General features: G+C 41.2%; 2 protein-coding genes across 2 annotated transcripts; one reads left to right on the top strand and one right to left on the bottom strand.

Annotated features, from left to right (window-relative positions):
• The first annotated feature begins 2,305 nt into the window (after positions 1 to 2,305).
• Positions 2,306 to 3,085, top strand: LOC131329765 (PRA1 family protein G2). The gene has a single exon (XM_058363145.1). The coding sequence runs from the start codon at positions 2,306 to 2,308 to the stop codon at positions 2,909 to 2,911; it is 606 nt and encodes a 201-aa protein (XP_058219128.1). The 3' UTR covers positions 2,912 to 3,085.
• A 516-nt stretch (positions 3,086 to 3,601) lies between these two features.
• LOC131329675 (uncharacterized) lies at positions 3,602 to 7,643 on the bottom strand. The gene has a single exon (XM_058362975.1). It carries the CDS (start codon positions 6,714 to 6,716, stop codon positions 3,726 to 3,728), a length of 2,991 nt encoding a protein of 996 aa, XP_058218958.1. The 5' UTR covers positions 6,717 to 7,643; the 3' UTR covers positions 3,602 to 3,725.
• Positions 7,644 to 12,139: the final 4,496 nt, after the last annotated feature.

Genomic DNA, 12,139 nt, shown 5'->3' with positions numbered 1-12,139 from the left:
AAATACTCCTTGCAAAAAAAAGGCGATTTGAGAGAGACGATCAAGATAATCCAGCCACCACCATCACCACCACACCACCACCACATCGCCGCCACCACCACCACTCCACTACTCCCACCACTACCGCCGCCGCCACCGCCGCCGCCACCGCGGCCACCACCACCATCACCACCACAACGCCGCCGCCGCTGCCCCCACCACCACTCCACCACCACAATTAATAGTGTTAATACCCTGATTAACAGTGTTAATCCGCCATGATTAACAATGTTAAATTCTGTTTGGAGCACGATCAAAGAGCACAATCGGATGCGGTTTTCGTGCGTCCCAAAGAGTCGTCGCCATGGAGGCGGCAAGAACGGTGATTGCAGTTCCAGAAGGAGGCGGCGGGACAGAGGTGGCGACGGAAGCATCGACGTCCATGGAGGCGGCGAGAGTGGAATGCTGGAGGAGGAGTAACTGGCGGCGGAGTTGAGACCGGTGGAGGAGTGGCCGGTGGCTAGGCTGAGACCGGCGGAGGAGTAGCCGATGGTGGCGGGTTGACTGGAGGAGAGAGAGAGGGGGACTACATTCATTTAAAACCCTAAATGATGAGTTGTGTTCATTTGTTACTATTTAAAGTGGGGTAAATAAATAAAATCACATCCATAGGACTTAGTGAGCATTGCACTTTTATCCCATAGGCCTTGGTGGACTATGGAATCTAATATTAGGATCGGTCCAGAATTAACTCCATTTTTGTCATTTTTGTTGGATTCTTGATAAATATTTTAGAATAATCAATGGTCTCGACAAAGAGAATTCTAACAATAAAAAATTATAATGAAAAGCAAAAAAAAAAATCACTGGAAGAAGAAAAAAAAGTTTTAAACACTTGTCTTTTTTTGTCCTTAATGTTAGCTCACTCAATATTTTAAATCTCACTCCATTAACGTTGTCTCCATTGGCTAAGAGGTTTGCTTCTACTTTGAAGATTTGATTCGATTCTTGGCGAGTAGGCCAACCAGTTAGAAGGTGAAAGTTCATGTGTGTCGTCTCGTGAGCGCGTTCAGTAGTTTCTTCATCTAGTTGGTTCTCACAGCTTTCTATGAGTGTTGGTTTTTTGCGACTGGCCCTAGAAGAATTAGTCACATTTCGTTTGAGTGTGAGAGTACCTCCTATGTTGTCAAAACAAAATCTCTACTTTTTAGTTGCCTCTCGTTGACACTACTGATTGCCTCGACAAAAAAGAAATAAAGGATCACTAAAGCCTTGATCCGCTAAGAGCATCTCCAATCCAATACTCTATTTTTGCCTTCATTTCTTCATTTGAGAGTATCAAAATAATATATTTTATTACAAAAGTAATTTTGGAGGAAATCTAACTCCAACCCAATACTCTATTTCTACTTCTATTTCTTTAAAAACTCATCCCAAATCTCAAACTTCCCCACTTTCCCTCCAAAATTCAAATTTTCATTTTTCTAACTTCATTAAAAAAAATACCCAATATGGGTCTTATTTTGAAGATATTGTACATATCTTTTGATTGGTACCAATTTTATAAAGGATTAGTGTATCAAAACTATTTTGATGAACAAAATGGGATTTGGTGAGGGTGAATAGTGAAATGGAGGACATCCTCCATTTTTTTCTCCATCCTCCATATTTGGAGTACCAAACTTGATCCTCTTAAATGGAGGAGAAAATAGAGGATGGGTTGGAATGGTATTTCTTCCAAAAATAATCCTCTCAAATGGAGAAATAGAGGAATGGAGGGTGCATTGGAGATGCTCTAAGGGCTGTAGGGGATTTTTGTGGTTTTGTTTTTATTTATTAAAAAAAATGCGTTTGGTAGTTTTGCGCTAAATGCAAAAAAATGTATTTTTTTAATTCCTCTGACAAATAAATAATTCATGAAAGAGCAAAATTACGAATTTTATGTATAGAAATAAAATGCCAAAAAGTCAAAGCCTTTAGCAAAACAAGGTCCAAAAATATCCGGTCGTATATTCAAATTTCACGGAGGTTAAATATTTCAAACTTTGAGTTCACATGTGATTTTGTGCGATTGTTATCATTAAGGCTCCGAAATTAATCGATGTGTACACAAATTAGTCAGGATATCTGATAATTAAAAAAAAAAAAACTCAGAGACAAATTTAATATCGGCCAATCGCGTAAGGCAACAACAGACGATCTAAACTTCCACCCGAAACATCATGTTAACCAAATCAACCAACTAGTCACGGGATACATTCGACGACTTTGAACGATTGTTCCCGGTCAAACCTGTCAAAAACAGGAAGGAAAAAAAAAAAAAAAAATGCAATCACCGTCCACAACCACCGCCGCCACCTACACCACCATCCCCATCTCCGGCAGTGACGTCATCTCCCGATCAATCCAAAACCTCTCCACCTCCCTCTCCCGCCACCGCCCATGGCCTGAATTCCTCTCCGCCGCCGCACTCGACGCCCCCGCCTCCATCTCCGCCGCCCTCACCCGCCTCCGTCAAAACGCCAAGTACTTCACCACCAACTACGCCATCCTCGTCTCCATCTGCTCCGCCGCCTCCCTAATCGGCTCCCTCGTGGCTCTGATCCTCTACGCCGCTGTCTTTGGCCTCTGGCTGGTCCTCTACTTCTACCGCGAGGATCCGATGGCCGCCTGGGGCCGCCACGTGGACGATCGGGTTGTGATCTTGGGCCTGGTTTTGGTGTCCTTCGCGGTGTTGTGGATCGTCGGAAAGGTCAATGTTTTGTTGATTGGCGTGGCGGTCGGGCTTTTAATCTGCGCCGCACACGCCGTGGTGAGGAATCCGCAGGGGCTTTTCCTCGATGAGGACGACGCCGTTTCGAGCGGGCTGATTGGGCCGCCGCTGCCGGCACCGCTGGCTTCAAGCTCTCGCACGAAGGATTTCGCCAACTAGTATCCGATTTGTTCTCGTTTTAGGGCTATTTTTTTGACTCGTGATTTCCTAAATTAAAATTTGATTGGAAAAAACTGATTGTTTGGTCTCAGACTCTCAGGGCGTGTGATTTTGTAATTTCTGTGTAGTGTTGTTTGTTTTTGTTGTTTGTGAATCAAGAGCTGTTTCTGTTCATGTTTTTGAGGTTTTGTTGATGTGACCTGATGATTTGGATTGCAGCACTAATCTGATAATTTGAACTAATAGGAACTATTCTGAGATGTATATTTTGATGTCCATTTAGAAAAAAAATACTGCAAAATTTGCCAATTATGTTTGAGTTCGATGCATTAACAGATCGTAGGGGCGCTGGGAGGGCGACTTTCTCTCCAAAATTACAAGAAAAATCTTGTTTTACATTAACCTAAGGAAACATATTCGCGAAACTAAATGGGTTCTCACCCCTCAAATTACAGTGTACTTGGAACCCTCAAAGTTGGAATTCTGAATTGTCCATGCATCAGACCATGCTAGTTAGGTTGCAAAGAAACCGTGTAATGCAGCCGCGCATGTTGGCCTAATCTGTCTACTCCTCTGGAAACAACTGATTAAACGGCAAGATAATGCCATCAAGAAAGAAGAGAGATTACAACCAAGACTAGTGTGACTAAATTTGAGTAGCGTTTGGAAGGAGATATCTGCTTTCGTATCTAGCGGAATTTTTTTTCTCATTTAACTGGAACTAGTGGAACAGCCTAGAATGGTTACAGACTGAACAAAATTGAGCTACTCAGATACAGAACTAGCTGTTGTCAAAAGAGATTATCATCGTTCATCATACCTTACTTCTCAACCTGACTAACTTTGCTAATGTTTCTTGAGCAGCCAAAGTTTGAGCATGGTTATGTCCCAGCATCACTGTCCTGATACTAATACAAGTCCTGCACAGCTCTTCCCCGCTGTCGAAATGCCCTCCTCGGAGCAACAACTTGGCTCTGGTCTCCAGCAACGTGGCTTTCAACAAGGTCACGTCTTGCCATACATACTCGTCCACCCTCTGGTTCGATTGTAGCCTCTTCTTCCAGCAAAGCGACCCGTGGCACCAATCCTGTATCTGTGAAACAAACGACTTCTCCACTTCCTCCAGCACATTCGTGCATACCTTTAGTAGCTCCAAAGCGGAGTTGCACCTTGAAAAGGTCGTGAAGGCCCTGATTGCTAGAGGGAGAGCGGTTTTCTTTATAAAGAGAACCATGTCAATGGCCTTGAGTTGGACCAGTGGAGGCTCAGATTTGAATCCAAAGACGAGAAACGCAGAAGCCCAAAGGTGGTCTGAATTCACCCATGGGTTTCCTGTTTTCCTTACGCCTTGAACCGTTGCCTTGGTAGCGAGTAAACTACCATCTTTTCTTCTAGCAAATATTTGAGTTATGGGGTGGAACTGGATCCAGCACCCCGGTTGCTGCTGCCTGTTGGCTCTTCGCGCTAAACCGAGTTTAACTAAGAGAAGGGCTGATTCTTCTTCACTCTTCAGTGTTTGGTTTGCCAAGGAACAACCGGAGCAGCAAAAACATGCAAGACTGAGGCATTTGGTCCACTTGCTGAATCGGTTTCTTGTTGCGGGTATACCCTTAGCTGCTGCTGCTAGTAAACTGGCTGAAATGGGTGCTGGTGCAAACCAAGCCCCCACGAGGAGCATTCTTGAGGCTTGTATATTGTTCCTTCTCCCATCAGTTTGCTGCAAAATGGCGTCGCAAAAAGCCAGGAGTTTCATTAGAAAACGATTGGATCGACAGAATTGTTCATCAGCACTGCTCAAATTAGAGCTAGTTGAACTTTCCTCTATTGGCAGTTGGTTTACAGCCTCGAAGAGAACGGATGGTGAAATTGCAAGTTCAGAAAGTATTGAACCAACCACCCACAGCCCAAAACTTGACCTTCCCAATTCCTTATCAAGTTTTGCAAGAAACTCTACCTCCTCAGCTGGGTAATCTCTCTTCCTTCTTCCTTTAATCAAAACCATTGCATCTGGTGAGGGCAACGGCTGGAGCATAATCGGATCAAAGTTCATCACTCTTGGTAGCCTAGTTGTAACAATCACATGAGACCCTCCGGTGTTTCTTGGTATTAGATCATGCAGATCTTTCCCTTCCCACCATTCCTTCTCGGTCTCCAGATTATCGATTATCAGTAAATAAGGCATGTCGCGAAACAGCTCCCTTTTAACTCTCTTGAATGCCTCTGCTTCCTGCTCTTCAAAGCTTCGGATTCTCCCTCTTTCCTTCTCCGCATCAGCACTTACATCCAACCCTAAATTCATCGAAAGGTTTAATATATTCTGCCTGAAGAACCTAGCTTCGCCTCCCACCCACAAAACCATCTTATACCTCTGAGCATTCTTGGAAGCAAACTCCAATGCAAGCTCCGTCTTCCCAACACCCGCGCCTCCACTTATGCACACAACACTGCTGCCAAAGCTCTTGTATTTCCCACTTTTCGACTTCTTGACCTTAGTCCTCTTTGTTGAACTTCTTGCTATCACTGGTTCGACCCAAGCCTCTAACTTTGGTTCTTTACACTTGCCCATCTCCAAATTTATAAATCTTCCCCCTCTAGTTGCATCCACTTCGCGATCCTCGTCTGCTAACCCATCTGATTGCCCCGGTGTTCCTCCTTTATTGATTGGCACACAACATTCTTGGTCTAAATAGTCCCCACACCCAAAGAATGCGGTTTCTATCTCCATCATCTCTTTCTCCCTCCCCACAAAATGTCTGTTTCTGGAAAATGGCAACTCCTCAAATCCTTCAACCTCCTTGTCAGCAACACTCCTCCTCCCAAGCTTTGATGTTAAGATTCCGGCAGCTTTCGATACACAGCTTCTCCAGTTACCCTCATTTGCTTCAAGCTTAAATTCATGACACTTCATTAGTCCGTCAACTGCTTCCTTGCATTCTTTATCATCCGAATTCCTGTTTAGACCCGTGATCTCACTAAGGTCTGTGTCGAAAAGCAGAGGGATTAAGTTCTTCTTTTGGGCAAAGAATCTGACCTCCTCCAAACTCAGACGGTTCAGAAGGCTGTAACTAGTGACAACCACAACACCAAATGTCACTGAGCAAATAACGCGGTCAGCGATTTCGTGGCTTTGAGTCTCTGAATACTTCGCTCTATCCGCAACAAAGCAAGCGATTCCTTGGAGTTCTAGCTCTGATTTGAGCCACTTACAGAAGCGGACCAAATTGGGGTTTTGGCCATGGAACCCTATGTACACATCACAGCTCCTGAGTTTGGTATTGGAAGCAGGGGAAACAGTGCTTTTTGCAAAGGAAATCCGGGGGACAGGAAACGAAAAGGAGATACGAGGGGCGGTATCAGGGCCTGGGATTGGGACACAGGTTACTATTTTGAGCTTCTGACTGGTTGGATCATCTGAAAAATCGTATAGCTCGGGCGGGGGAGTGTAGGAAGAGCTCGGGATGTCGTCGGATAGGGAGCCGCAGTAGGATGCTGGAGGTGAAGGAGGGTGGGTGAGTGGAGGAGTTGGGGCTTGTGGGGTTTCTTGACATGGGTTTGGGACTATATTGGTGGCTCTAGGAGATATGTAAGGTGATTGTAGAGCTGAAACAAATGCTGATGATGGAGGAGATATGAGAGAAGGAGAGTTGTATTGGGACGAATTTGTTGTTAAATATGGGGATTGTGAACCTGAATTTGCAGAAACCATGTTTGTTTGATTTTCCTTGCTGGGTTTTTGGCAGGAACTAGCTGTCTTGATGGTGAGGAGGGGCTTGGTATCAAAAGGGATTGGTGCTGCTTCTTCCATTTTCACAAAGATGAGTATTTTTCAAGAAAATCAAGAAGAGATTTAGGTGCTACGAGAATGTATGTAAAGAACTCATTTTTTTCAGATCAATAGCTGTCAAAATTCACAACATCCATTTCTAATGGGGATAGAAAGACTGAACTTTCTCATGGGATACTTTGCTCTAATGAAAGGGAAAATGACAAAGGAAATCGAGTGCGTGGCTGTGACTGAAAAGACTTTCAGGAGATGAATGAATGTAACAGTACTGAGACTTTCTGAACGGGAGGAAGTCTTACATGTGATTGAATATATCACCTTCTTCCATTTGTGGGCCTCCCCTAAGTCAAAAAGATACCAGACACCCTTTATATCTGCTCAGGACTGGATCAGAACCAGGGTGCAAAAACAGCATAAAATCGAAAGCGAAGGCACAAATCTATTGGAAAAGGAGGAGGTTATGGTTTTATTGATCTGTCGTTATTAGAACAGAAGCAAGAGTGTCATGGATTATAAGAAAATAAACTTATTATCCAAAAGGTAAAAGAACACGAGTTCTAGCTCATTCACTTTACCTCGTGGTTTATTTCATTGGAGTAGAGAAGCCAAGGAAGACCCTCCTTTTTGCATCCCCAGACATCTCTCTCTCTCTCTCTCTCTGATGAACAAGCTGGGAAGATGTGGGAATCAAATGTATAGGTTGGATCTGCAGGAATTTGAACATAGAATATTGAATTAAGTGCTTGAAAAGGTGTTGCAAAGGGTAATGGGGTTATACTATTACGTATTTGCTACTTTAATCATTTGTCTCGGGCTTCTTAGACTCTTTCTTTTTGTTTTATGTGTTGTTTGAATTTTAACAATTTCAAAGTCTAAAATCAGGTTTAATCTAACAGGGGTTTTCTCTCCTTTCTTCACAGAAGCCAAAGATGGGTCAGGGGAAAAAAAAAACTCAAAGCAAATGGGCATTGGGAGAGGAACCATGGACTCAGACCTTATTGGTAATGGTCCTCTTATTAAGTTCAATTTGGCTTAGGAGATAAAACAAACTCCATTAATATTGTAGTTATCAAAGCAGGGTTCTCTCTGTATGTGTACTCCATCTGACACAGCTTGTGACTATTTTGCACTGGAAAATGGACCAAAGACCAGACCGGGTGAGGACTGACCCATTTCATTATTGAGAAGCAAAAAATTGTAGGAAAAATGGGAAATAAGCTCAACCACACCACCACTCTTTGACATGGGGAGGCATGAAGAAGCCCATCCCTCTTTTCAATAAGGAGATGCTGCCAATTAAAGTCCTTGTAAATCTTGGCATTTCTATGTCTTTTTCTGAAAGTATGTGTGTCAATTTAACCAAAGTAATTTTGAAATTTTTCTACCCACTCGACCAGCCAAAGGGGTACCCTTTCAATATTGAGTATCCCGACCCCTCACATGTTAAAAAAACTTCAAAATTTATTAATTCGAAGTTATCAAATTTGGCATTTTCAAAGAGAGACCATTTTGCCATATTAGAAATAAGCATTTCTGGCTATTTTTCCTTTCACAAATGCATCAGAAAAGCCACATATGAATGCACTGCTTTTAGAACTGACTTGCGATTATTAAGTTGACCAGAATCCGTGAACAAAACCAAACTCGTCAATCTTTGTTTGGAGAGGATTAGTAAAGGAAATAAATTTGCAAGCAAGGAGAAGTGAAAAGTAGTAGTTTTCTACTTTTCTTCTTTACTTTGTAAAATAAAATGACAAGTTACTCTTAATGGATGTTTCTTTGGAACTTTCTTAATAATGATTTGATGCAGCAGGGTCACTCATTCATGCATCCTTACAGTTCAACATGGACCCCAACAAATCAGAAGGTATGTATATCATAGAGCTGGCCATGTAAGCAAAATTAAATTGCATTGAAGTATCCCATGTTCCACATACAAGATTCTGCCTTTTCCCCACATTATAGTATCCTTCTATGGAGCTGGAAAAAGCCAAGCTGACTCAGAAAATTTGAAAACCCAGGAACAATTTGTCCTTTCCTTTTTCTTTTTTTTTATAATCAAAAACGCCCTCAGGGCGGAACAATTTGTCCTTTGGTTCCTTTTTCTCCATCACACTTAGAACCTTTTCATTCACTTGTTTATTAGTACCTACTTAGTTATTAAGACTTACTTTGATTGTTTAGTAATCTTAATGCAAATACATGAACCCTGGCAGCATGTGGCTCGTGGACTTTAGCTGAGTTTAAGGGGCTTTGGGATTTATTTAGTTTTTGGTTTAGTAAAAGCTCTTTATAATGAACCTGCACACGTGTCAGTCTCAACCTTTTCAAGTCAATATGTGGGTAAACTATTTTTTTTCCTTCCCCTTTTCTACATGGGTATTGCTAATCACCTCCTATTAGGTGGTGGATAATATGCATATTATCATTTATCCGCCATGCTTAGCATTTTTCTTCTATCGAAGCACAATACAGTGTCCTTTCAGATGTGTTAAGGGTTACAAACCATCGCCACTTTTATAGTTTGTCTAATAGTGATCAATTCACTTACATAAAAATCTGTGATTTTAGTTAATTATCCACTACTTCTATTGTATGTTTTTTTTTTTTATAAGTCAAGATGTCGAGGCCAGTGTAAGTGCACCACGACTAATTCATAAGATCCAATATATTCTACCGTCCACTAGCGAGGAGTCCGGTAAAAGGAGATTATTGAGTTTATGCACGAACAAAGATATTATATCGTATGGACTATTTTAGATTTAGAAATAAATGGTGTCATGCACTCGATACTCGGATAGTTTGTCCACCGAGGATGGTTTGGACATCCACTCGAACGCATATTGGATGAAACTTTGATGAAATACCCTATTTGCAACTTGTAAACATGGTAAATAATAAAAAAAGGCGAAACTCCATTCTAGTCCAATATCATTGGCACGGACAAAGCTTGAATGAATGGATCAACTTTATCTGGAAGTAAACAACACTAAAGTAGTGGAGAAATTCTGAAGTTCCACCAGACTTGGTTCATTGCTACATTTATCAAATACAGAGCTTTACTCTGTGATATCCACTTCTTTGGAGTTAATTTATACGAAACTTTGTTCGGCCTTTAATTGGAATCCGCAAGTGGATGGTGAAATTCGTTTCCAAAATTAGTTAAAGTGTACGTAAGCTCACCCAGACAACTAAGTTATCAAAAAACCTTTAACAAATACAACGCATAAACACCACCAGAGGGTTTATAATTCACTTTTGCATGCGGCTTTGATTTTGGTTTTACACCGACAGTGGATATAATTTATTTTCCTTCCTATAAGCCAATCTCACAGTAATGATGCACCATTTGCGGGCAAATCAATAACAAGACGACAGGTAAGCTAAACACCCACAACTAGCAAGAGCAATCAATTATAGAGATTTTTTATGCATTAATAATAGCAATCAATCAATTATAGCAAGCAATTTGGGAGCTTACCTCTGGTGCAGGCCCTTTGGGCCCTCTGTCGTGGTATCATTTTTTAGTGGCGAGACTCTTGGATCTGCGTCAGTTGGGCTGGTTCCCACATTGGGAGTTTGGGTATTGTGTGTGTGTGTTTAAATGGTCCATTATGCCTCTCTTTAGTCAGCAATTGCCTAGGTGAATTGGTATGTGGAATTACCCACTCGCCCTCTTCCAAAAGAACAAGTGCCAGAAAAATGGTGTACAGATTTGGATTTTCTTGTCCTCAATAACATGGGTTTGAGAACGGTAAAACCAGTTCAAATAGGCCCACCGTATAAAACCCAGAAGATACACACAGGCTGTCAAATCCAAGCCCAAACTTGGCCACCAACCTTCTCCTTTTGTTTATTTGTATCTCCAGCAACATAAATGCTGGGGAAAATGATGGTCAATGACGTGTTTTAATAATTAATATCCGTCAAAGATATTTTCAGAATTAATAAATGTTCTTAGCATGTCCTTGACGGATAGTATTAATTATCAAAACACGTTCTGGGCCGTCATTTTCCCAATGTTGCATCTAGCCAGGCTGTGAATAATGTCTAAAGGGCCAGCCCACTAATCCAGAGTCCGGCCCTCAAATTTTGTTGGAGAGAGAGAGGGCATTTTCATTTTCCTGCAGGCTTTTCAACAATTGGTTTTATTCTTGCATAATTTTTTTCGGGGAGTCAAGAAAATGCATTACTTTCTCTAGCTTTCAATGAAAGAACAAATCTAAATTATGGCTAAAGTGATTTTTTTCGAAAATTTTAGTAAATAAACATGTATCATTAGGAAAAACTGTAACCCCAAAGTGAGATGCGGAAGCCAAGATTCTTTCTATTGTAATAATTTTTTTAATAATTGAATATTGATTAGCTTACCACATATCGACTAATTTGTAGACGCTGAAGTTAAGACGATCGAACAAACCTCTAGAGGACCAAGAAACTTTTGCTGACAGTAGGGTTGCAAACAAACCGAACTGCTCGCAAGGAACTTGACTCGTAAACAAGCAGAGCTCGAGTTTTAGGCTCGTGTATTAAACGAGCCTAGCTTGACACTCTAAAGTTTGGCTAGGCTCGAAAAAGCTACACTCATTCAGAGTATCCACACTAGAGTAGTTAAACTACCATGTACTTCATTTTAACAAGCAAAATGGAAGAAACACTCTCACATCAGCCTCTTTACTAGTAGGGATCACTTGCCAAAGTTTTAGTTTTGCAACAGTTCCTCTTTATCTTAAGAGAGGCATTGTTCATCTATTAAAGGTTTTTATATTAATTTACTTTGTCTCGCCCACCCCTTTTATTTGTTTTCAATCCAGCACTATTCATCCGTGGGGACAATTTTATTAATATTTAATTGAATAGAGAGTGAGAGTAAAGAGTTTGATGTAATAAACATTTGAAAAATGAGTAGCTAAAGTAATAAAGTGAGTTTTTAAGATGTAATTTGGTCCAAAATTTATAAAGGCTGATGCGGATGCCCTCATAAATGTTCAACTTGGTTATGGAGGTTGGTTTAGTAAATGAACTGAACTCAACACGTTTATTCGAGCTCGAGTTTTAGGCTCGTTCAATAAATGAGTCGAGCTCAAACACTGTAAAGGTCAACTCGACTCATTTGCCCCGTAGCTTATAGCGACAGTCGAATCTGCAAGTTTGGATAGTAAACTCCTTACTTTCTTGCTTTCATACTTCCACTCAACTACACTCTTTGGATTTTCACTATTGTGTTTAGGCAATTGAATCTCAATTGTAAATGTTTTCAACGCTATCCGTAGCCAAATTCAGTAAAACCATTCGCTAAAATTGAGACCTTAAAAGAAGTATGAGGTGAAATTAATGGAATAAACCGACAAAATGGGTTAGGAATACATCAGGGGCATTTTAGGGATGAGGGGAAAAAATGGAAACATAGGAGTAGGGCTGTGAACGAAGCGAGCAGCTCGCGA

The sequence above is a fragment of the Rhododendron vialii genome, chromosome 6a, assembly GCF_030253575.1.
Source record: "Rhododendron vialii isolate Sample 1 chromosome 6a, ASM3025357v1".
NCBI lineage: Eukaryota > Viridiplantae > Streptophyta > Magnoliopsida > Ericales > Ericaceae > Rhododendron > Rhododendron vialii.
This window is presented reverse-complemented; position numbering and strand designations above follow the sequence as displayed.